This window comes from Camelus bactrianus, chromosome 8, assembly GCF_048773025.1.
Source record: "Camelus bactrianus isolate YW-2024 breed Bactrian camel chromosome 8, ASM4877302v1, whole genome shotgun sequence".
Lineage (NCBI taxonomy): Eukaryota > Metazoa > Chordata > Mammalia > Artiodactyla > Camelidae > Camelus > Camelus bactrianus.
The window spans coordinates 13860407-13887155 of NC_133546.1; the positions used below are offsets into that span (position 1 = coordinate 13860407).

General features: G+C 41.2%; 1 protein-coding gene across 6 annotated transcripts in view; it reads right to left on the bottom strand.

The window, feature by feature from the left end:
- MTHFD1L (methylenetetrahydrofolate dehydrogenase (NADP+ dependent) 1 like) overlaps positions 1 to 26749 on the bottom strand; it is a 188443-nt gene that overhangs the window by 74842 nt on the left and 86852 nt on the right. For all 6 annotated transcript variants that reach the window (XR_012508535.1, XR_012508533.1, XR_012508534.1 and 3 more), the window contains exons 21-24: positions 16033 to 16172; positions 10673 to 10714; positions 9775 to 9875; positions 9067 to 9244 (exon numbers count right to left, since the gene is read on the bottom strand). Coding sequence is in view for 1 of the 6 variants with exons in the window: in XM_074368158.1 (XP_074224259.1) it covers positions 9067 to 9244; positions 9775 to 9875; positions 10673 to 10714; positions 16033 to 16172 (461 nt within the window). In the remaining 5 variants the exon portion in view is untranslated. The remainder of the gene's footprint in view (positions 1 to 9066; positions 9245 to 9774; positions 9876 to 10672; positions 10715 to 16032; positions 16173 to 26749) is intronic.

The window sequence follows — 26749 nt, forward strand, 5'->3', positions numbered from 1 at the left end:
GACACGATAAAGCAGCACAAAATGGAGCGTGTGATAAAAACTCTGCGTAAGTGTTAGTAGCAAACTCGGATGAACGCAGATCGCAGGGGAAGGCCTGGAAATCAGCAAAAGCTGGCCAGACCTAGAAGGGAACTTGAATGGTACCTGAAAAATGTGAAAGATTTTAATAAGTAAGGAAAGGAAAGATTACTTCACACAAGGAGAAAGACACACGACAAGGTGTGAATGATGGCAAACACAAGACTTCTTTGGAAAACAGTGACTATTCTGTTTGTGTTACGCACAACTGTTTAATGTATTCATAAGCTACTTCATAAAGCCTGGCGTCTACACCAGGGTCTTCGATCATTTGGGAACTAAGACTGTTAAATCTTCATCTTGACCGGGAATATGATTCTGAACATATTTTACATTAATTGCCCCATAAACCTCTTAAATGTATAATGTGATGATGGAAATGTTCTACACCCATGTTTCCCAGTCCAGTAGCCACCAGCCTCATGTGGCCAATAAGTAGCTGAAATGGGACTAGTGCAACAGAGGAAATGAATTCGTAACTTTAGTTAATTTACATTTAAATAGCTTCCTGTGACCAGTGGCTACTGCAGTGGGCAGCAGAGCTCCAAAACAGAACCATGACCGGCTGTCTTAATGTCTTTGGTCTCTTGCACAGAGTATGACCACCTGGAACCCTGGCTGAGAGACACCAGAAAGGGAAGCTGGCGGATGTGGAGGCATTCATTCTTCACCACATTCATCTTGTAGATCTGGTGATCCAGGCACACAGAAGCTGAGTTACTTGAAGTTAGACAGCACATTCTTCTTGAATGTGTCTGGGAAAGCACAATCTTTATGTTACATTATTTAAGACCTGCTTTTTCATGGACTAAAATTAATCTACAAATTCCAAAAAAGCAGTGACTTAAATTTAAAAATTATTTTTTTTTTTGGTAAGAAGAACGTGGACAAAAATAAAGTGAAATGGAATAAAAGTTTAAAATGGAGCTGAAAGCCACCATGGAGGACGCTACGGAGGTTCCTTAAAGAAAATAAAAGTAGAGTTAACATACGATCCAGCAACCTCACTCCTGGGCAAATATCCAGAGAAAACTCTAACTTGAAAAGATACATGAACCACAATATTCACAACAGCACTATTTACAATAGCCAAGACATGGAAGCAACCTAAATGTCCATGGACAGATGACTGGATAAATAGGTTGTGATATCTATCTATCTACCTACCTATCTATCTATCTATCTCTCTATCTATCTATCTATCTATCTATCTATCTATCTATCTATCATCTATCTCAGCCATAGAAAAAAATGAAATAATGCCATTTGCAGTAACATGAGTGAACCTAGAGATTATACTGAGTGAAGTAAGTCAGACAGAAAAAGACAAATACCACATATTACTTATATGTGGAACCCCCAAGCAAAAAAGATACAAATGAACTTAGTTACAAAACAGGAAAAGACCCACAGATGTAGAAAACAAATTTATGGTTGCCAAAAGAGGGGTAGGGATAAATTAGGAGTTTGGGATTAGCAGATACAAACTACTATATATAAAATAGATAAACAATGGGGTCCTACTATATAGCATGGGGAACTATATTCAATATCTTGTAATAACCTATAATGGAAAAGAATCTGAAAAAGAATAGATAAGTATTAACTGAATCACTATGCTGTACACCAGAAACACAACATTGTAAATCAACTGTACTTCAATTAAAAAAAAAAAAAAAGAAGCTGCTGAAATTAAGGAAAATAAAGAAGTATGAGGGCTTTATAATATAGTGGCATCTCATCTTACTTGGATGAGGTTCTGAAGTCAGCAGCACTGAAGGTCTCTTAGAAGACCCGTGAAAACATGACACAATATTATCAACATTCCACTATCTCTTAAGCACACAGCTGTTGAAGTGTTGGAACACACTGCTGTTTCCTCAGTGGCCACGCTGAGTGAATGAAAACTACATTGTTCTTTTGTTTTACCAAGGCCACAAAGTGGAGTTCACGTAAGTGTTCCTATGCTGTGATATTGCTGAGATGTATTCCAACGCCCACAAAATATTTAAAGAGAAGAATCAATTAATAAAGGTGTAAGTCGAACAGAAATCTCTGGACACACAACAACTATTTTGATTTGCATTTTACATTTTAAATGAAGCATGAATTTTAAATGATTTATAAGCACCATTTGGTAAACTTTCCTGTACTCTAAATAAAAGTATAACCCCAGGAGCAAGGGGTTCATTACAACATACCCCTAGTGTCATGGGAGCAGCTCTGCGTTGTGACTGAGAACAACAGACCCTTGTAACTTTGACACAAAGCACGTCCTTGGCTGGAAACCAGAACATCTGAGCTACCAAAGGTGTACGTGCCGACTACCATGAGCCAGCTCACCGAGCGGCTATCCCTGCTGGCTCGCTGGCCCTGAGCAGCAGGTCAACCCAGTAGAATCCCAGAGAATCTCGCTTTACTAAGGCAACCGGGACATGTGGCAGAGATAGCTGGGGTCTGGGAAAGCAACAAGGGCTCACTGCCAGAAAGTCTGCACTTGTCCATGTGAAATGAGGATGATAAGGAATTCACATGGGAGATTTGCATACTTTCTTTTTTTTTTTAAGATTGAAAAAATTTTTTAATTAATTAATTATTTTAATGGAGGTACTGGGGATTGAACCCAGGACCTGGTGCATGCTAAGCACGCGCTCTGCCACTGAGCTATATATACTCTCAAACAGAACATCACAGTAATGGCAAATGAAATGGCGATAGAGGAGTAGGTGATTTTAATGTTCTCCCCAAAGAAGGGGGAAGGGCTGACAGTGGGCCAAGCACGTGCTTGGACTAATGACATGCACGTGTTTTTATGACATACTTGTTCATCTCTTACAAACCTCGGTGTGTTGTAAGACTAATATGAATGAACACAAGGTGCAGCTTGGGAGCCCTTTTTTTCTTCCCCTGCAAGTGGCTCTTTTCCTTGATTGTACAACAGGAATCATAGTTCCCTCATTCATCTACTGGACGCTGTGCTTCCAAAGGAAAAACTTCCGGTTGAAGATTAAAAGTCTCACTCAAGAGGGGAGTAAATTACTTTCATGAAAGGAAAAAGAAATCTGAAATAAAATGATTATTAAAACAAATTCCTAACCTCTCAGATACTGGGGTGCTTCGAAGCTTGTGCTCTTTTGAGTGATTCCCCCCAAACCCTAAGGTTATTGTTTTCTCTTTTGAAGTGGTCTCTAATGATAATGCCTGTGATAACACTTGAATAATCTTCATTAAGTGCTAGCTGTTTAGGCTGAGAAAATGAATACTGTCCCTACCGAATGGTCTCGTGTCATCTGCATTTCAGCCAGAAAGGCCAGGGAATGGATGGAGTGACGGCAGAAGGTGACTGGCTAACATGTGGTGGTGGGACACTGTCAGTTCATTTTAGACCCTCGTCTTTCTTGATTGGCTCATAATTTTACATGACATAGTGCATTTCTAGAAACTTCTGCCATAGTGACATTCCATTTCTCATGCTAGAAGAAAGCACTTGAGTACAGGGAAGATACATGGATTTCTGAAAGAGAACCTTAACTGGCTGGAAAATATAAGGGACAGCATCCCACAGAACACTCCAAACACTCAACTGTACAAAAGGGGAAAAGGAGAGAGCTGGAGAAAGGATGGGAGGGAACAGGCAGACCAAAGGCAAGTCTGGGGACAGGGAGGAAAGAGCCAGAGGAGGTCAAAGGCCTTGAGAAGGAGACAACAGTACAGGGACAAGGGCACCCCTTCTCCTTAGAGTCTTGTTAGTAATTACTGTGAAATAGAAAAGACATAGAGATGTCCATAACTATCATTTTACGTTTTTAAATTTTATGAGTTAAAACTACATACAGTATGAATATTCATTTTAATATATTCTATATACACAGAACTGTACATTTGAAAGTGGTTAAAATGGGAAATTTCATACTACATGCATTTTTTATCACAAAAAACACTATATATACTCTATATATGTACATACAAGTACTTATACATAGGCATTTTTATTATTTCAGTCTCTGGTTGCAAATGCCTGGAGTCCAATTAAAGGATAACTCTCAAAACCCTACCAACAACTGGTTTGAATCCTTAAGAAATATAAAATACATAATTCCTCAGTAAACAACCAGTCCCCCCGCTAAAGCCCTGGCAGCAGGGGAGAAACACTCCTCAACACACACGCAATGAAAGTACAATAGTTCACAAATCTGCGCTGCTGGCCATGGCCCTAGACAGAGTCTTCCTGGTCTGTTTTGATCTCCCTTCATCCAACCCTGCTGTGATCAAGAGAATGGCTTCACACGAGGAACAGGAAAGACCTTTGAATAAAAACAAACACCATCCTCTGTTGCTGTCAAGGTTATACCTCAAAATGTTTGCAAGGTTAGAGGAAGGATCTGGTGGGAGCTGAAGATGGTTTTCAACCTTGGCTCCTGATTTAATAAACAAGGTTTGGACTCTGACTTTCAGTGCCACACATATCCTTTGCAGAAACGACTGACTTTTTATTACATCACTAATGGCTCCCAATACTAATGGAGAAAGAATGCTAAATGTCTTCCTGTAGTTTGGGGGCACTGTTCTTTCTTGGCGCATTAGGAGTCTCGGCTTCTAAACGCTGGTTTTAACTCACTTGAACAGGAAACCAATCCTGGAGCCCGACAAAGTTACCCGAGTTACAAAACAATTCCTAAACCTCAAGCCAAGAAATCCCGTCTTCCTGAAGCGAAAGTGATGAGCTAACATTGATCCCCAGCCTCCTCTGTCCCAGCTTTCAATTGGTCCCCACAGCAACGGAGTGATGTTGGTGTTAATATCAGACACTTTTCTATAGATAAGAAACCTGAGGCTCAGAGAGAAGCCCACATTTACACCTATAGTGGAAGCCCTGGTCAAGATTGGAACTCAATTCTGAATGACCCCAATGTTTTACCCCTTTAACCATATAATGTTATTCTTCTATCAAGTGTCCATTTGTCATGAGGCAAGTCCCTCACTTTTTCTGAGCTCCTGTTTCCTTATTTAAAATGCAAAGTTGAGCCCACACACCCCATGGGATTGGGTGAAACATACTTGTAATGTATGGAAGAGGGAGTTGTTAGCTAATACAGTGTAAATACAGGTAAGTTTTTTTTTTTTGGTCTGCTACACTATTTTCCCAGGTGCTTGCATTTATAGAGATACTGTATCAGTCAACTGTAAAGATATAATTGTTAAGTGATAGTGGAAAAGGAAAAGTCCTAGACAAGATGGTTTTTTTTTGGGGGGGGGGCTTCTAACAGCTTAAGGGAAAGGGGACTGTGATCATGCTTAAGGGTTGAGAGGAAATGATGCGGTGTATTTCAAATTTAAATAGATTAATTCTCACATGATACACTTCCTTTGAGCAACTAGGCCACTGCATTTTTTTCCATATTTAAAAAAAAAGTTATTATTCTGAATTGATCAACAACCACCTCTAGTACCATGAACAGAAGTTGTCCCTCTGGTCAAAGAGGTGCAGAATTGTTCTCTAGAGAACAGTGGCTGCTTCACACGATTTTCAGAAGTTCAGCACAGACACCCCCCCGCCCCAAGTCAGAAGAGCAGCTCGTTTCTCACTTTAACTAACGGACTTGTCATCACAAAGCCTCATGCTCTGTGCGTTGTCTGGTCTCACAGTGTCTCATGTCAGCTGTTTCTATTTCTCTCCAGCTCTTCCTCTTTCCATCTGGGGCGTGGGGACGGTTTCTGCACCCCACACCAAAGCAACCATGCCCCATGCTCCTACACTATTTCCAATCCCTCCAACGACCTCAGGTGCCTTCCTTCTGTAACACAAGACTGGGGCGGGGGTGGAGCAGGAAATAAGATGCTATCAATCCTGTGCCAAATACATTCTTGGTGGAATGGAGTCTGGGGTGACAGCCAAAGGTACGCGGAAGCCCAGTCTGCGCAGAGAAGCAAAGAGGCAGGGCGTTTTATCTGGAAGCGTTTTATCGCTTCTTTTTTCCTGTAGGGCAATTCTACACCTATCGAGCCACCAAGCATCAAAGGGTTAGTTGTCGGGGAAAAAAGAACAGGAATTAAAAAGGTTTCAAGAAAACCATTACTTAGTCCATAAAGGTTCCCCAGCACTGACTATGCATGAAGTCAGGAAGAAAAAAAAAGTCTGAGCTCTGTTACTGATTACAATGAACTCAGATTTCAAACTGATACAAGACCATAAATGGTCTTATATTATTTAGAATCTTCTCGCCAGTGTGAAGGACACAGCTGTTAGGAGACAGACAGTACACAGCGAGCAAAAGCAGCAATGGCCCTTTTCATAAATGGCCTTGGAGCAGCACAGTGAGCTGCTGATTATCTGCGGAACACTTCCGCAGCCCCAATCTAATTTCTGTGTTGTAAGAAAAGGGAAGAGAATACGTGAGCAAAGGAGGTAAGCATCTCATCCAATACAGGACTTTAGATCACATTATTATAAAATTGTTCTACTTTTCACAGAAGAGCAGACATTTTAAAAGCATTATTTGCACAATGAATGGAAATTCAGAAAAAATAAATCTGAAATACCAGCGGGAAGGAAGAGTTCACCTTAGGGTTACTGCGAGTCTAAGACAACGTAACGCACAGAACACCGTTTCCACTTACTGATCTTCTTTTCACCTTGGATGGTTTCCTTGAAAAAGCCGCACTTTGTGAAACCATTCATTTAAAAACTGCCTTTGCCACTCCGAGTGGGGAGGTTCGCCAGAGTGGGGCGATGGTCTAAGTGTTTCCTGATGGCTGTTTGTGTAAAAGGGCCGAGAGCTGAGCCAGGTGCTGCAGCCAACACAGCAAGGCTTCCCCGGGCCGCTCGGCCCAGAGGGAACACAAGGTTACCTCGGCCAGCCACCCTGTGAGCTGGCTTCCATCCCTGTGATGTGTCCACTGTGGGGCTGCATCTGTCTTATGCTTAACATCTCCGGAGAACTCACAGCTTCTAATTAGAACATTTTCCTTCCTGTAGAACACAAGTCCATGCCCCTCCCCACCACCACCCCCGCACCCCATCACCTCTGTAAGCCGGAACACTGTCGTTGCTCGTTGATAAAAACGGCCTTTAAACACGACCAGCCTTTACTGAGCTAACCATCCCACTTCATTCCTGAAATCCTTCCGCAGACGTTTACTGAGTGCCTACAATGGCCCCAAGTAGCCATTCTTTGTCACTGTCCTCCTTCCTCTTCAGGTGTGTCACTCAGTTACTGCCCCTTTGAGCAGGATGCAGACCGCCATCATTCTACATATCCCGCAGCCCTGCCTCTGTCTGGCTGTGGGACACTGGGCATGTTGCTTAACCTCTTTTTGCTTTCGATTCCTTATCTGTAAAATGAGGGAAAATCAATAGTTTCCACCCAATAGGGAAGTAAGGACTAAAGAAGTTACCAAGAACAAAGCGCCCGCATGCTTGGCAACCGAAAAGCCCTCCTTAAGCGGGAGCCTTAGCCCCAAAGTTAGTGTCATGCTCTTTATGATATAACTCTAGAGTCACAGACCAACAGAATTTGTGGGGGACGAAGGCATGAAAGAAGCCATCAGCTTGAAGGCTGAGCACTGTGGCAACAGGGGACTACCTATAAGGACAAATCCAATGGCCAGAACTGGAGCCATCAAATTCAGAATGGAGACGTTCAGGTGGGAGCAAAGATGAACTGAGACGAGTGAGGTCCTGGGAAGTCCAGATATTCCAACCAAATGTTCATTATCCAGCTGTGTTTAAAAACACGCCAGACAATCCATCCAGCCGTTCCACTCTCCACTTCTGGATATATACCCAAAAGACTTGGAAGCAGAATCTGGAAGAGATACTTTCACACACATGTTCACAGCGGCATTATTTACAACAGCCAAGAGGTGGAGGCAACCCAAGTGACCACTGACAGATGAATGGACAGACAAAAAGTGGCAGGTACACACAATGGACTATTGTTCAGCCTATGAAGATGGAATATGAAAATGAGGTGTGGAAGCCTACTCTCCCATGTGATGCTGTGTTAGGATGTGACTTGGGGGCGTGATTAGGTCCTGCAGGTACAAACCTCATGAATGGGATTAGGGCTCTCATAAAAGACACTCCAGGGAGATCCCTCCCTCCTTCCCCCTTGTGAGGACACAGTGAGAAGATCACCTCTATGAAACAGGAAGTGGGTCCTCACCAGACATTGAGTCTAAGGTCAAGACTTAGACTTCCCCGCCTCCAAAACTGTGAGCAATAAATTTCTGTTGTTTATAAGCCACTCAATACTGTGGTATTCTTTATGGCAGCTGGAAAGGACTGAGACAGTGAATAAGCCAGTCTCCACCCCCAAAAAGGACATAGTTTATGGTTTCACTGGTAGGAGATACTTAGAGCAGTCAGACTCAGAGACAGAAAGTAGAATGGTGGTTTGCCAGGGACAGAGGAGAAGGAGAAATGGGGAGTTAGTGTTTAATGGGTATAGAGTTGTGCTTTTCCAAGATGAAAAGAGCAATGGAGATGGACGATGAATCCATCTTTGCAAGATAAAGGTGGAGATGGATGGTGGTTGCACAACAATGTGAGCTGACTTAACACCAGTGAACTATTCACCTAAAAATGGTAAAGGTGGAATTTTATGTTGTATGTATTTTGCCACACTTCAAAAAATTTTACAAATATACTAGGCATAGATCAAGAAAACCAGGATGAAAAAGGGCTATAGCAGAAACAGACAAGGAAATCCTGCCCAAGTCTTGTTCCTGTGCAAATCCAGCTGTTGAACGCTGTTCTCCAAAGTCCCTCTCCACTGGGACCTGCTGTTTGGAAGGAGAGGGCAGGCTTCAAGAGCACAGGCTTGGGGGCAAGGAGTTGAGGTCCCCTGGCAATAGGACCTTGTCAGATAACTTAACCTCTTTAAACCTTCCGTTTCCTTATCCACAGAGCTCTTACAACAGCCCATGCAAAGCTCTCAGCACTGACCCGACACGCAGCTAAGGTGCAGTCACTGTGTTGGATCTTACCTGCACATCATACAGGAATTGGAAACGGCTTCCTTTACTTGCAGCTTCTCTCACGGCCCAAGCCAGGTCCACCGACCCTTTCCCACCAACCGACCAGTGATAGCAGGGGACCGCATCAAAGGCTCCAGCCCGCTTCGCCAGCTCACACACCAAGTCGATCTCCGCGCGGGTGTCGGTCCTGGTGATGAAAATGTTCGTGGTTTTGCGTCTGTATTCATTTAGCGATGTTTTTAAAGAAAGACTAACGGCTTATATAGAATTCTGCTCCCAAACGCTGAATATATTTTAAACATCAAAAGTGGTTACACTGTGCTTATATAAATCAGACCTAAAGAAAATCATGGGGGAAAATCCTCTCCAACATGACTCCAATATTTCACTTTGTTGAGGGTTTTATTGAGAAAACTCCATAACACATCCCTTTGATCATCTACAGTCTTTCAGTCAGAAATGATGGGTGGAATTAAGGGAGAAAAAAAGCCAAAGAAATGGGAACTCACTGAATAGATTCCACTTTCCTGATAACATTTGAGAACATTTCTGCTAAAGTGAAACCAAACCAAACCGAACCAACCAACAGAATGGGCAGAGTATTTCTATATGCTTTTAGACGAAGCAGAGAAAAGGCCAAACACCCTCCAAACATAAATGCAGGTCACAGAGTGGCCAAGTGATATGACCACATTTAAAGTAGGACGCTGGACTTACTTGAAGACATTCAGAGCCATGACAACAGGGACCCCAAAGAGCTGAGCGATCTGAATTTGCTTCTGGAGGTTACAGCAGCCGTCTGCCACCAGCTGGAGGTTCTGTAAGAAAACCAGACCCAGATGTATCACCTCCCACCAAACCTGCCAAACTACACTGGTAGGCCCGCTCTGGCGGGTTTTGGTTCCATCTATGCTCACTTTATTATCCTGGAAGCTATTAAAGACCATAAATGACTTCTTCCTCCAAGAAAAGATGGCTGCAGAAGGAGGGGGCTCATTTTCCAAATAATGTCTAAAATTATCCTGGGTCCAATGGCATATTTGGGTCTTGAGCCAGGCAGCTCTTTCTGCTGCTGACTGGCGGCCAGGACATAAACAACGTGCCCACGCTCTGTGGGCTGCTGGACAAGAAGGCATAAGGCCCAGAGCGGGTGGCCGGCACGGTCCAGCTGCTCCCTGCTCAAATCCCTGGCGCCACCTGTAGGAGCTAAGAGGTACTGCTTCCAGTTGATCAAAATCTGTTTTCATAAAGGAGTCAAGTAACTCGCGCTAGTCATAAAGCCAACTGTGTATCTTCTAAAAGTCAGTATTTTCCACACCAAAAGAATACATATGTCTAAGCTTCATGTTTCTGTGCTGGAGATCATGAGGCCTGCTCTGATGGCTGCCCAGGAGGTAGGGAACAGAACATAAATCTTACATCCATTATTTCTTAAGACTGGAGAGTTAACTGGATGGATTTTACCCCTTCCGCCACCCACTTCCTCTTGGATTATCAGCAGATCACTCCACTGGTGGAGGACCCCTGCCCTGACTGAGATTCGACTGCAGGCCAGTGGTTAACTGGATCTGAATGATTCTTTACATAAGCCCCTTAAGTGTTTGGTCACTCTTACCTCTTCCGTATATTCTTTCTTAAGAGGGACACCGGCAGTCACCTGAGGTAACAAAAGACAAAAATTAAGAAAAATCCTACAGAACAGTTCACTGTGATTCAGCTCTGAAAGAAAAGTAAGTCATCGTCCTTTCTGAGGAAGGTTCATTTAAAAAGCACATTTTGTGCTTCTAAACCAACAACTGGCAGCCCTGGCTGAACATAAAAGTATTGCGGTATGCTTTTAAGAATCACCGATGCCTGAGCTCCACCCTGAGCAATTAAAACCAGGATTTTGGGGAGTGGGACCCTGGATCAGTAATAATTCAAAACTCCTCAGGCAATTCCAATTTGAGCCTATATTAAGAACTTTCAAACTACTGCCCATCATCCCAGCATAAAAGGAAACTGACAGTGTGATTAATACCTTATTATATAAAGTGCATCATTCTAAATAAATTCTAAATCATTTAAAAATAATTGCCATTACTTTTTTTGGCCTAGTATCTCACAGAACCTGGGGGGCTGGCAGTTTAAAGATGAGGAAACTGAAGTTGAGAGAAGGCAGGTGTCTTACCACCACTAACCAGCAAATGAGAGACAGGATGGGGACGTGGATATACGAGGGCTCTGAAAGCCCAAGTGAGGACCTTTTCACGGGTTCCACAGTGGTTTTTTTTTTTACAGCCTGCAACTGACTTCAGTGAGAAACACTAGAGAACATTTTACTTCACTGAGGATGTGGTGACTTGCTCTCCTCTCAACGAAAGAGGCCTTGAGAATGTTAGAACTCCTTTGAAAGGCTACCTCTTCGACAGATTGTTTTTTGAGAGTGTGACGGAACATAATAAAGTATTTTCAGATGGGTTTTTGTCAGCATTAGCGTAGACTAAAGCACACAGTGAACCTTTCCATTGGAACAACCAAAATGCTGGATTAAAGAAAGAACATGAAGTATTGCCGAGCTTGCACAAATACAATGTTCAAAAAACAAGGCAAAAGCAGGGGTGGGGGTATAGCTCAACGTGGTAGAGCACCTATGCTTAGAATGTATGAGGTCCTAGGTTCAATCCCCAGTGCCTCCTCTAAAAAAAAAAAAAGGTAAATAAATAAATAAACTTAATTACCTCCCCCACCAAAAAAACCTTTAAAAAAAAAAAAAGCTCACAGCGAAATAGAATGCGACAATGAATGTATGTATGTTCATGTATAACTGAAAAATTGTGCTCTACACTGGAATTTGACACAACATTGTAAAATGACTATAACTCAATAAAAAATGTTAAAAAAAAAGAAAGAAAGAAAAAAAAAAAAACAAAAAAAAAAACAAGGCAAAAGCAAGAAGAATGTGTTGTATGCAAACGCCAAAAAAGTAGAGGCGAGCAACCAAACCAAAAGTTGGTCTTAAAACACTAACAAAATTGACAATATTCCGGTAAGAGTTTTTTAAAAGGAATGAAAAAAATTATAACTACACAAGCTGTCGGCAGAATTAGTAGGATACCAGGACAAACTTTGTACCAATACATTGAAAAACACAGAGAAACTTAATACAAGCTTTAATATAAAACTCATTTAGGAAGAAATAGAGAACTTAAACAGTTCTTTACTCATTAAAAAAATTAAGTTTGCAAGTAGAGACCTACCTTCCACCAATAAGCAACAGGCCCAGACAGAGTTACAGGTGACCTTTATAGCTATTTATAGGTAGATTTAGCTGTTAGCACAATAAAGTCATGCGGATTTAATACACAGCATGGTGACTGTGGGTAACAACACTGTACTGCATATTTGAAACTTGCCAAGAGAGTAGATCTTAAAAGTTCTCATCACGAGGAAAAAAAGAAAAGAAATTTAGACTACGTATAATGACGGATGTTAATGACTTATTGTGATCATTTCACAACGTATACAAATATTGAACATGATGTTATACACCTGCAACGAATGAATATAATGTTGTTTGTCAATTATACCTCAAAAAAAATTTAAAGACATCACTGGATTACATATAAGAATCCAGTAGTAACCTGTTAAACTATTTAAAAATATAAAGTATACGGGAACAAATCTACAAAAGGACATAGAAGCCCTTTGTGCAATAAATGTTTATTAAAATACATCTCAAAAGACCTAATTCAGTGAAGAGACATCCCAAGTTCTTAGATATAAAGCTGTCAAATCTCTCCAAACTGATCTACTGATTTAACAGCATTCTAATAAAAATCATAAAAAGATTCCTTATGGGACTTTGTGAGCTATTTTAAAAATACACATGAAAGAGAAAAGGGCCACCAACAGGCCAGGCATGCATGAAGAGAACTGACTAGGAGAGCTTGCCCTGCTGGCTGTCAGTGTAATACAGACACAATTACGTGTAAACAGACCAGGGCAACCGAGGGAAGGTCCCAGAAGAAGACCTACACATGTACGGAAAATTGATTTATCACAAAGTAAGCTTGAAGATCTGAAAGGAGAGACTGATAAAAGACACAGTGCTAGGCCAATTGGTGATTAATATAGGGAAAATGAAATTAGGTCTGGTCATTGCACCATACACCAGAAATCAGTAATGAGTGTGATGGTTAATTTTTGGTGTCATCTTGGGTGACGGATGCCCAGATATTTGGTCAAACATTATCATGGGTATTTCTGTGAAGGTGTTTTTGAATTATAATAACATTTAAATTGATGGACACTGAGTAAAGCAGACTGCCCCCATAATGTGTGTGGGCCACATGCAGTCAGTCGAAGACCTGCTAGAACAAAAAGAATCTGCAAGGGGAAATTCTCCAGCAGATTCCCTTCAGGCTGGGACTGGAATACTGGCTCTCCTGAGTCTCCAGCAGAGGCCCACTCTGGAGATTTTTGGACCTGTCAGCCTCCATAATTGCATGAGCCAATTCCTTATAATAAATCTTTTTATATAAATACACTTAAATCCTATTGGTTGTGGAGAACCCTCCTTAAGATGCTGTGTTTAAGGAACTGATTATAAAAGAAACATCTGGATCCAAAAGTATCAGTTCTTCTATTGCACCAAGAATGGTCAGCACTTTGGAAGACAGGATATGAACTTAAAATGATTGGGGCTAAAATGGGCAAGTTCAAGGGTCATAGGACTTTCCACTGCACAAATTATGAAAAAAAACAAGCTGAATAAACATAAGAGGCAGCCACGGTTACTTGTGTAGTGATATCAAAAGGAAGTAGAAATTATAATGGATCAAAAACATTACTACAGAGTTGTTTCAAGTAAGAAGGAATGACACTGAGATGGATAGTATGGAATATAGTATTAAGAAGATAAAAGCTCATTTATTATTCAATTATTGAAAACATTTCCTTGATACAGACTACGCCAGGCATGAGGCGTACACACATTAATAGGACAAAGTCCTTAATCTCAAGGAATTCAAGGTTGAGTAGGGAAATAACTTGTAGACCATTCATAAAATAAGATGATGCAGAAGGCACTACTGGAGCCCAGGAGGGGATGCTAAGCTTCACCTGGCTTCCTGATCCTCCCCTTTTATTATCCACCACCCATATCTGTGCCTGCTAATCTTGGGCCCAGTGGAAATCCTTAAAAATGAGAAAAAAAAATTACACTTTTGCTTTGAGGGAAAAAAAAATTCCCCTTCAGACATGTGTGAATTCTATACATAAGATAGGTTCATATCATCACTGGCACGGAACCATGACTTTAACTGGAAGTGGAAGAGGTATCAAGAATTAGGTGAGCAGAAAATGCAACCATTGTAAAACAGTGCACAGACAGTAAGATGAACTGAAAGAGGATTATAAATCTTAGAGTGAAAGTTTTTATAGGTCAGAGACTGGAGTGTGGGAAAACATTCCACTCGAAGTCAAGAGACCTCGAGTTTACGTCTGACTGGTCCCCTAAATGGAGGCATGATACTAAGCAAGACGCAGACTCCTCCTGCACATCAGTAATTTTATCTTTGTAAAGACTGAACCAGACTAGACAGTTTCTAAGCTCTTTCCGGTATTAAGGCCCCAAATCCTTTGGTTTTATAATTTTCAGGGTGCAAAACAGGGAGGGAGAAGTTAAAATTTATCTTATATAGGTAGAGACAGTATTTTGAAAGTGGAAGTTAGAATACTGATTCCAAGTCTGAACTCAAGGAGTGATTGCAGCAACAAGTGGTGTTTTGAACAAAAGCAGAACTCTTTAGGATTAACTCTATTACAGTATTTGTTCTGTCAGCCTTGCATTTGATATAATGGTGCAGCTCTAGGCTAAAATGCAGTGCTCAAGTGTCTGATACTAACGAGCGAATTGGAATTCATAAAAAGTTTACCCTTCATTAAGAATCAGCTCTGTGTGGTGGACATAGAGGATTTGGATCTCAGCCCCAGGCTTTAGGTTTGACTCTTTGCTGGCTTTGTGACACTGCCCACATCCGCTAAACACATTAAACCTCAGCTTCCTCACCTATAAAATGATATGAAATAATGTCTGCCTCTCCTAGGACAAAGAACTGCTAAGATGATCAAATAACCGCACGTTATGGTGTTTTCCGAGGGCAAACTTACTTATTTTTGCTATGTAATTAATCACTGCATGACCTTTGTGGACACAATATACCAGTTAAGAAATCAGATTTGGCAGTTTGTATAACAGATTAATAGTGTAAGTGATAAAAGAAAATCTCAATTATTTTATTTCAAAAATGATTAATCAGCGTAACATTTCTTATTCCCCCTTTGGAAATCCCTAAAAACGAAAAAGAAAAAATTTACACCTTTGCTGTGGGGGAAAATAAAAATTCTCCTTCATACGTCTGTGAATTTTATTTGTAAGATAGGTTCATATCAAAAGTCTTTTCAAATGTTAAAACAGAATTTGTGTTTTCTAAGCCAAGTTCTCTTAGAAATAATCCAGTGCTCTAACAGAGTTATAAAGTGAAATCATAATAAACAGAAACAGAAGGAAAATAGTGCTAGAGGAAATCTGATGAGATGTAGCATCAGTGAACCAAGAAACCATCCGAACCAACAATGAACAACCTCACCCACAAAAACAATCACCCTAACCCTTATGTTCTCCATTCAGGAACCAGAGCCTCCATCCTCCCGTTACCACGGGGTTATAAAATGTTGACATAAGCTTCAGTTTAGACTTTTAGTACTAAAAAGTCGTTACGTTATGCTCCTTTCCAAAATACTGCTTAGAAATAACTTTGTGGGTGTTACTAATTACTTGATCTCACTGAACTCTAAGTGCCCTGTAATGGTGAAAAAGCAGACATTCTAGAAAACTGGAGTTATGAAGCAGGTTTGAATGTTTCAAAGACTAAATTCTGCTTCATCTTCATTTCAAAATTTGTTTTATGAGAAAGGAAGCATGGCACTTACACTTGGCCCACCCCCATGCATCTTCAGAGCCCGCACTGTTGCCACCAGCACCACGACGTTGGGTACCAAGCCAGAAGCCCGACACTTGATGTTGAAGAATTTCTCCATTCCAATATCAGCACCAAAACCAGCTTCAGTTACTGTGGAGAGTCAAGTTGGAAATTTGCTATTATCCTCCTGAAAACAACAGTAGGTTTTGACAATCGTTGGTAAGATTCAATTCAAAGGATGACAGATTCCCCTCCACTTCAAGGGTTACTATACACCACTGCATCCTGTTCATATTCAAAGGGGAAAAAGAGTCTCCCATACTTTTAGAAAATATTCGACACCCCTACATTCCATAAAAAGATGACTCTCTACTCTGCTTCACACTACTCTTCCTTAAGGATTCACTGCCCTGGCCAAGATTTTTTTTTTCTCCAGTAGAGAAAGTCAACGCAAAGCTTTTCTTAACATAGATGGGATTTTCAACTTTTTAATCAGGTTCCAAGTTGTGTCAAAGAACATTGCTAGCATGATTACCACAGAAGATCTTTCCTTACTCTTTATAACATACATACAGAATCACTTATTTTAATGCCATCTGGCCATTCCTATTGATGGACAAAACTGAAGTTAGCTGAGTGGCTTAAGGAGGCTGATCATCAGGCTGGATACTAAGATAGCATATTTATTTCATAACCACAGAGGGCATTCATCTTTAGCCATCCCTCCCCCTGCCCCCAAATTGTTGGGATGTTACGGGTGCAGCTGAGAGAATATCTAACACTGCCTCTTGAGATAATACTCCTGAGACAGTCAGCCGCGGCAGCATCTTCGTACACAAAGCAGGTCTCTGGACCAGCCACACCAGCAGACCCTGGGGGCTAATCAGACATGCAGGCTCTTGTGCTGTATCTACCCCAGAACTATTGGATCAGAACCAGTGAGATGAAATGCCCATTAAAATTTTAGAAGCACATTGCTCCAGGAAAGGAATACTACTATTATAATAGAAAGTAAATATTTACAGAATATTCACTATATAACTCACACTACAACCAAGGTCATAATTTATGGCGGAGGCAGGAATTGGCAGTAAAAAAAAATTTACTAAGGTAAAATAACCATTTAACATGTGAATGAATGAATATATTTGTCCCCAGTGTTTGCTGAACACACACATTTTAATAAAAATTAAGGAAATAACAACAATAAAATGTCACCCATAATTTCAGACGGATCAACTGGCTGTTCTAATTCCTTATGGTTTCCTTTCTGTACTTCACACGCCTATATAATTTGTATAAAATAGGTAGAATTTTGTAGTCTGCTCTTTTACTATAAAATTATCACAGAGTTTTCGCACTGTACTACAAACTTTCAAAGTTTATGACTATAAGTGGCAGCTTATAATTTTGTTAAGTTGATACACCAAGATTTGCAAACTTGTTCCCTCTGTTATTAGATGTTTGGGTTGTTTCCAATGTAAATGATGCTGCAAAATATCTGTGCATATGGGCTTTAACCTCTTTGAAATTATATTCTTGGAATAAGTTCCCAAGGGTAAGAGAATGGTGCCAGAGGATATAAAAATTTTTTATGACTGTTGATACGCTTCTGACAAATTGAAAAATATTCCTTTGAAAGTATTCAATTTGGAATGAATGTAGCTACAAGTCATTTTCCCCCTCTTTATTATATTTCCTTTGTACAAGTGATGTAGCAGGACAATTTAAAGAAGTAAAAGACATTCCTTTTAATACAGTATTTGGGACAATTCTAGTGATTTTATTAGTGTGGCCAATCCTCTGTATCCACAGGGGATTAGTTCTAGGAGCTATCATGAATACCAAAATCCGAGGATGCTTATAAAATCCCTTATATAAAATGGTACAGTACAGTGAATGCAGTCAGCCTTCCATATCCGACAATGCAAAGGGCTGATTGCATTTAAAGGTCAAAACCAGAGAAGACTGTTGACAATAACAAACCCTGTCTCAGTGGTACCCCTGGTAACACCAATGTTAACTTTTGCGTGGTAGTGGTGTGCTGAGTTCCAGAAAAGGAATATTCAGTTGAATCTGTCAAAGGTCATAGACTGGGCTCTAGGTAGGGAAAAAGATGGTAATAAGGCCATTAATATCAGATTAGAGGCGACTGTTCTTGCTGATGAGTATCACAGACAGACAGACAGACAGACAGACAGGGGGATCCAGAATCCCTCGCAGCTGTACAACCTTTATGTGAGTTATTGAACCTAACTGAGTCTCAATGTCCTCTTTGGACTTGGGAGCATTAAACGTGGTAACACACGTAAGGCACTGAGTGACTACTTTTCGGTGCATAGAGAGCTCACAAAAATGGTCAGCATCATAATTACCAAAAGAACAATTCTCCCACTTGCTAGAAATCATACTCAATTTTTAAGCATTTGTTGAATCCCTGCTATGTCTAGGCATTGTTCTCAGTGGTAGTAGCCCAGTCTTGGGGTCCCTAAGCTCAAGCACTCTGAGGACATGGGGGAGAGATGACCTGCTATGGAGAGGTGCCTTCTGCCCGGGAGGTTTGGAGGAAGGTGACAGTGGAGTCAGGCAGGGAGGAATGAGTAGCATTTCTCCAGGCAGAGAGAGAAGGAACTGGGTGATGGGAGGGAGACGGGAAAGGGAAGGAGGGGTGGCGGACGAAGAGATTCACAGATAAAGCTGAGAGCAAGTGCAGAAATCAACTTTTCAAGATGAAGAGAAATGGTCTGTGAGGACTGGAGAAGGCATTACTTCAACCAGCAAGATTTGTTCTCTGGTTGATGAGTTCTGGGGAGTGGGAATTCAAGTAACCAAAGTTTTACGCTTTTTATTTTTAAATGCTTTGGTATTTTGAAAACAGTTTAATACCACCCTATAGTTGGAAGCGGACTGCTGTGTACATTTTGCATAACGGAGTCTGACCAAGTGATCTCTAAGGTCTTTCCAACCGGACGCACATTTCCACTTGAAGCCCCCTTGTTAGACCATAAACTTGACAAGGACGGGGATCATGTCTGCTGGAGAGGTTAACACTGCAAGGCACACAGCAGGCACTGAATGAATGTCTGTATCTCCAAGCCAAATACGCGGGAAGAGAAAGTTTCAAAACACTTGGTCACAAATATATAACGCATTTCATTTACAAACATTTAATTCCTTTGAAAAAGTTGCACACTCAAATTCTAACTCTTTTCTTCCTTAACCTTCACATGTAGTCACCGAGTTCTCTGACCTCCATCAGCTCAGTAACGCCTAAGGGAAAAACTCCAAGTTCCCTAACACAAAACCTAAGGCCACCCTGATGTAACTTCAAGCACACACCTCTACCTTTATCTTCCTGGCTCTCTGCCTCAAATTTCATGCTTTAGTAACACCAAGCCTTCCTGGTGAGCCCACCCCACTGTGTGACTTGTCATCTCTGTCCCCTTCCCCCATCTGGAATGTTCCTCTCTCCACTCTCCCTTCATTGCTCACACCTTAGGTCAGATGTCTCATTTCCTGGAAGCCTGCTGCGATCCTCTCAGGCAGAGGAAGCTACTCTTCTTCCTCTCCTAGCCCTCTGCTTTGCTCCCTCAAGGGGCCCACATTCATCTCGGGCAACCTAAATAGACCTAAGTGTCATCTCCCACAGGGAGGGCAGGGACCATATCTTATTCATCTTTGTATTTCTGGTACCTCACATAGGACCTAGGGCAAAAGGTGAGCGAATTAGCAAAGAAGAAACTATCAGAGAGGGAGAGCCAGCGGTGATCTAAAGTAAAGGCTATTGGGAGTAGGGAGGGTATAGCTCAAGTGGCAGAGTGCATGCCTAGCATGCGCGAGTTCCTGGGTTCAATCCCCGGTACCTCCATTTAAAGTAAATAAATAAACCTAATTACCCTCTAGAGATAAAAATAAATTAAAACAAAATAAAACAAACCAAAAAACAAGGCTATCATTCAATGGAGATAGGTAGCCAGACACATGAAATAGAACTGAACACAATAGCATGTACTTACATTTCTCTGTCATAACTCTTTCTTTCTTACAATACCAAAACAGTTTTAATAAGGAAATTATTGGTAATGCACAAAGGTAATTCATATCTGATAAAGATATGACCATCTCAGACGTATACATGGGCTAGCTAAGATTATTTCATATTTTAAGAGACAAGTTGGGGAAAAAGCATAGTAACAAAGAGAACTTCAGTTAGGGAAGGAAACAGGATGCAGTAATAAAGGTCCAGGACAGCGGCTTCCAAATGCAAAGGAAATACGGAGGCAAATAATGTGAGGAAAACAGAAGGAAGTGCCAAGTTCTCATACTTTGAAAATTGTTCGGAAATACTGCACATCATCCTTTTTATTTGTTTTCAAATATCAGGCTGCTAAGGGAAACGGAGTGTATGGAAAAGGTGTGCTGATGTGGAGTCAGCAATTCCAAAAGTAAGGACCGCTTACTGTGTCATCAACAAGTATGAACTTGGACACTGACACTGTGGAGTGCTGGGAATCTGTAGCTTGGTCCCCAGGGTTGGGGGGAGGGCGGGGTCTGGCTGTGAGAAGGCGAAAAGCCACTCTTACTGGCAAGTTCCATTTCATAGACAACTCCTGGGAACTGTCAACATTGAAAACCTGTAAATTAAGTTTTCTTAGGGATCTGAAAGAAGCAATTTATCCCCTTACCATCTTCCCCACTCCCTATAAAATTTAAAAGGAATACAGGCCAAGGAATTATTTAATGGTGATTGTAGTACAGGCTTGTTCTTGAGTCACGAAGCAAGTACATCTACTATGATTTAGCATTCCTGAAAAGCACGTAATGGAGGCTTCTGAAAGCTGCATGTTTTAAAAGGCTTGCAAGAAAATGCACATGCCACCACAATTATTTGTCTTGGCCATCTCTCCCGGTGGGGGGCGGGAGGGGTTACGGCTGCTCGTGAATGGAAACAGGAAAACGCTGACTGACAGTCTTACTGTGTAAGCACAGAAGCTATTCGATAGTGGTTTTGTAGCATGGCTTGATTCAAACTTCGAAACCCATAATCTGCCCAGAAAGGAAGTCTCACAGGGCCTGCTTTGGGAAGGGACTGACTATTTGCACAAATACTGTTAGTAACCTGCACAGGAAACAGAGCTCTGGGTTCAGCTGGAGAGTAAACACCAATACTGAGCAACGTCGTGGCTGGATGTCCACGCAGATCTGCTAGGACACCCCGCATCACAGGGTATGAACCGAATGGGAACAACAACAACAAAAAAGGGCACATTTGAAGTCTATGAAATTCTTCAATGAGGCACGATTTTTATATCTAAATTATTCTACCACGTCCCCAACTTGCTGTACACAGTGAAGTCGCAAATGACAATTAGGACTCAGTTTTGTTTTTTTTTTTAAAGATCCCACTGCAAGATGGTATGGTAGGACTCAGATTTTAAAGTAATCACTGATCTGCTAACTAAAAAAAAAAAATTAACATCATGACATCATAGGCAGGCTTTATAAGATACCGGTTCATGAAATTCTAGTGCTATGAGGGAACGCATTAGGGACAAATACCCTAACCTCCTTTGGGTTCCTATGTGCCAGGCAAGCTACTTTCTTGAGATAAAGATGCAGAAAACCCACTATGATGTCCCAGGTTCCTGTGATGCCCAGCCCAGAGCTCTCCTTTCTGTGTTACACACTCTCTACCATTAAAGCTGAAAAGCACTCTTGATTAAACATATACACTGGGACGTTGTGCTGTACACCGGAAACTGACACATTGTAATTGTACTTCAATTAAAAATAAATAAATAATTTTTTTAAAAAAGAAAAATACACACATCCCAGAATTTAGGAACGACCTTTGTTTCTTTTCACTCAATAATTACTGAACCTCTATTACCTTGTCTGACATCTAAGCACTTATCAATGTGCCCTTGTCTTCACTTAGTGAGGAAACAGTACATTTCTAGTACATTTTGAACGTGACAAAGACGAGAAATCATTAGCTAATGACAAGAGAACAGGGAACATCTTTCCGACCTTTCCCTTTCATTTTTTTCCTGCCTGAATTCCCTTCGGTACTTTAAAATATTAACTTAGTTACCAATACGTCAGTAAATTTGCATCAACTCTCACATTTCACATTTCTTTCTGGATGATCTCATGGTTTAGTACATTTATTGAACCCATTTCTAGGGAATCACAATCATAAGTGCAGCTCAGTGGTTCTCAGCTGGGGACATGTGACAATATCTGGAGTCACTTTTGGTTATTGTAACTGGCATCTAGTGAGTGGAGGCCAGGGATGCTGCTAAACATCCCCTAATGCAGAGAAAAGCCCCCCCACCCCAAATTATCCACCCAAAATGTCAAGAGGGAAAAGACAGTCTGCGGTAGTTCCAGCATGGCAAAAAAGTCTCGTACTTTCTAGATACTCTTCCTGCAAGTGTTACAAGTCCATTCAATGCATCAGAATAAAAGATTGTACAAGATTATTACAGGAATGATAAACTTGTACACCGTAAGATACTGAAACGTGAACAGAAATTCCACTCAGCACAGTCTGACGTGCCGCGTCAACGATGCGTTTGCTACAACATGGCAGCTCCTGGTGATGAAACGTAGTGTCTCACTGGTGACTGATGTTCCAACTTCGTAAGGAAGCAGGGAACACAGGACAGCACAGGTGCTGGCAATGAACCGTTTTACTACTAAGAACAAACATATACGATGGGGAAAAGCCACCCCATCCTGTCTTGTCCATGTCTCAACCCATCCTGCAGCATTTCTCTAACTCAGCTGCTTGGCAAGTTGTGCACCGAGATGAAACTCTCAACACCTTACCATTTTTGCACTATTTTGATATCTAAAATGTAGCTCTAGGTTCCTCTCTGGGACCCCAGGCTTGTTTTTTAATTGCAGTGTGGCCCTGCTGTGATAAAATAAAGTGATCTGCACTCTTCTCCATTATATAAATTAAATTCTTAGATCGATTCATTTAGGGACACAGTGCTCAGCCCTGGGCAGGAGCAGGGAATATACTGGTGAACAAAGGAAAAAATCCCAGAGAGGAAGCTCCAAGGACCAGTTCCATCTGGGCTTGGGACCCAACACCAGCAGAAACAGGCCAGCGGCAGTATTCGCTACCCTGTCATCTGGCCTCCAGGGAACTAAACAGTACCCTGGGGGCCGGGGGGCTATTCACCACCTTTCACTGGATGAATCAGATCCCAAGACTTGTTCCCAGCCTTCGGCCAGGCGTCCAGCCTTCGGCCAGGCGTCCAGCCTGCAGCACAGGTTGGGGAAATGAGCGGCTCCAACTCTATCTTAGGTTTTCTTTTCCAAACTGTGTGTTCCCGTTACCACCACGAGCACACAGTGGGAGAAAAGGCCACAAAGACTTTAGGTCTGAAATTCTCATTTTTGCTTTTACATGGAGGAAAACCCTCCTTGGACCCTGAGATGGAGTTAAATCGAGGCACCAAAAGTTGTCCTTGAGTTTCTGGCTACTTGATAAGCTTGAATGTGGTCGCCATCACAGCAAATTGAATTTCCACCTTGAGATGTCACTAAGGGGTCCTGTATTCCATGTGTACTCAGAAGATTAGAATTTTCAGATTTCATGGCCACTTCATAAAGGTAATAATTTTTTTCTCTCCACGATACATGCAAAGAACATATAGGTCAAACACACAACATACTGAGTCCCCATTATTTTGGGATAGGAACTTACGGGCTGTTAGAGGTCTCATAGAAGAACTAGCCTTTGCAATCAGCTTTGCTCAAACTAGGTCTGAGATAAGAAATATGTCTGCACAGGGTAGATTTTGCCAACTTGACCCTCAAAAGAATCTCTTGTAAACAGAGGGAGAAATAAAACTGTAGCTTTCATTCAATCAGCATTTTACTTTCTCATGGCAAATCAGAAATAAAAATAAAACCTCTGTACAAGAAGAAGTAAGGTACATGGTGGACTAGGCTTCGCTCCGAAGCACTGGGGGCTATAACTCGTGAACAACGCTAAAGAAAATGGAAATTGGACTCTCCAAACTGCCTTCTTCTGCGCTATGTAAACACGGCTATTCACTGCAGCTGTCTGCAGACCAACTCGGGGAAAGTAGAGTTCACAGTCACAGAAGCACATGCAATCTGAACTGGAGCTCAAGGTGGACTGGCCTTTGAGGATTTTAATTATTTTTTCAGTGACTAGAAGGAGACTAAACAAACCAGGATGAATCAGTAAATGACAAGAGGAGCGCCGAACTGTTCCTCCAGTTTAAAAAAAAAAAAGGAACTTGATTTAGAACGTATTAATTTTGAGGATCCAACTCATCTTAAGTCTGTGAAATTTTACAAAAAATTCAGTCCTTTCTGCTCTTTCGGATTTGTCTATTTGATTGAGGATCCTCTTTGGTTTTATTAAATGTCTCAGGGGCAAATTTCCATCAGGTATACAGATTCACCAGGGCACACATTGGAAAGAAGAAACCAGTAAAAAAAGAAAAAAAATACCTAATACTAGCATGTGCCTTTCCTCTTAGTGTTTTGGTGATGGCAGCGCTGACACACATGAGGGGAAGTCTGGTAGTCGTGTGGAACGTGTGAGAAAGTGACTGGGGATATACACGGGGAAAAGGAAAGAGAGGATAAGCGAAGTACACAGGGGACACAGGTCCACTTGAACCATACGTTTCTGGTAGGAATAAAACCTTTGAAAACATGAGTAATGTCATTCAGATGCACTTTGGTATCAGGGCCCAGAATTTCCTTCCTCCAAAGAATTGGGTACAGACACTTGGTTCACATGATTTGAACCCACTGTTAATCATCTTGTTTCGCAAAATGATTTTGATCAAAGTGAACACTGATTTGGGGAGAGGGGAGTTTAGATGAAAATTAAATCATACATGTTATTTTTTTTTAACCTCCCTATGAAAATCCAACTGAATTAAATTCATAAATCTATGATCCAAATAGTTCCCATCTTCTCGTAGAGATTATGAGCATTTGTACAATGGCAATGCAGTGACCAGGGTTTTAACCCTTCCATTTTTAGCAAAGAGTGGTGTCCCAAAGTTCTGGCTAGATGCCCGGATTTCTGGATGATCACAGGGGGCGGAGCTGTTCCCCTGGAGCTTTTGAGAGCTGGATACCAGGAAATAACTTGAAACCAATTCCAAAAGGCTCTGCTAATAACATGCCTTAACCTAAAATAATGGAAAGATGAAATAGACCATTTTTCATCAAGCAGTTTATGAAAACCAACCCAGGGAGGAAAAAAGTATAAATGTCAAAAGGCAAATGTATTTTGTCTTAAAGATTCCCAGAAAAAAAAACCCAACATCAAAAACCTATGTTAGCTTCTGCTATGAGTGTAGGAAACCCAGCAAGGGAAACCAAGATTCTCGAGTTTGAAAACTAATTAAATCTACCAGTATTCCTAGTATGACAACTTCTATTACAGAAAAAGAAACTGAGACAGAAGGGAAACATCCTAAACTTGAAAGTTGGATGATTCTGCAACGTCTTTAATATGATCAGGCAGAGCAGGGATTTTTGAAGTCAAAGTGGAGACCCATTAGTGTTTCACAAACCAATTTACTGGGTTTCAACCAGAATTAAAAAAAGAAAAAAAAGGAAAGAAATAGGATAGGAAATATTAGGATACATTACATATGATAAGAGAAAGTAGTCTTGTTTCCTGAGACATTGATTCCATTTTTGCACACATATGCATTTTGTAATATAAAATGTATTTTATGCTCTGGGTTTCAGTCAAAACATCCAAGAGCCACTGGCCTAGACTCTACTTTGCAGATTTCTTATCTAGGAAGGGATGAGATGGGCTGGCTGGTTTTACAGTCATGTCTAGCCCTATGGGTTTTTAAAATGATTATTCAAGCTCGGCCCCATTCTGCTCAACATTGGTATGAACAGCACAGGTAGCTCACAAGGAATGATGGCCCTGAGCTCAGTGTTCTGAGCCATTATCATTTTATTTAGGGGCACAGGTGCGACATTACTCTCATTGCTCCAGAGGCTCTATTTTGGGGCGTGGAGGCAGGAACGGTCTAGACAGTCCTTCTTTCCATGTTTCCTTCAGTGTGTCTGGTACGGACACTACATTAGACAAGCCCCAATTAATGATAGCAGTTTTCACTTCTATCATTTCAGTTTGCACATAGATGCTGATTTTGGGGGGGGGTAGGGGGAGGTAATTAGGTTTACTTATTTATTTATTCTTAGAGGAGGTACTGGGATTAACCCCCGGACCTCATGCATGCTAAGCATGCACTCTACCACTTGAGCTGTACCCTCCCTCCCGGTTTGCACATAATTTGAGCATTATGCAGTGTTTTCTTTCTCTGTACAATAGTAACTCTGGGACTGAAGTCAAGGTTACATTTCTAATTTAGAAAAGATGTGAGATTTGCTCCAAGTTTTGCTGATGAAAAAGCTAAAATTTCGGAGGCTGAGATGTGGCCTTAACTCTTCCATAGATGCCCCAAAGCTATGTCACTGAGGGTAAGTGAGGGAGGGTCTAGTCAAAAGCTCCAGACACGGATTTAAATCAAGACATCAGATACCAGTATGTACGTCAGTTTGCAGAGAAAAGGATATATATGTATGACTCCTGCTCATCTGACTTCAGGAACTGTTCTCCCTCTAAATTCTATCTCCTTTGTATATGTGCTAAACAAACAAATGTTTTTTGAAGACCGAAAAAAAAAACCCCA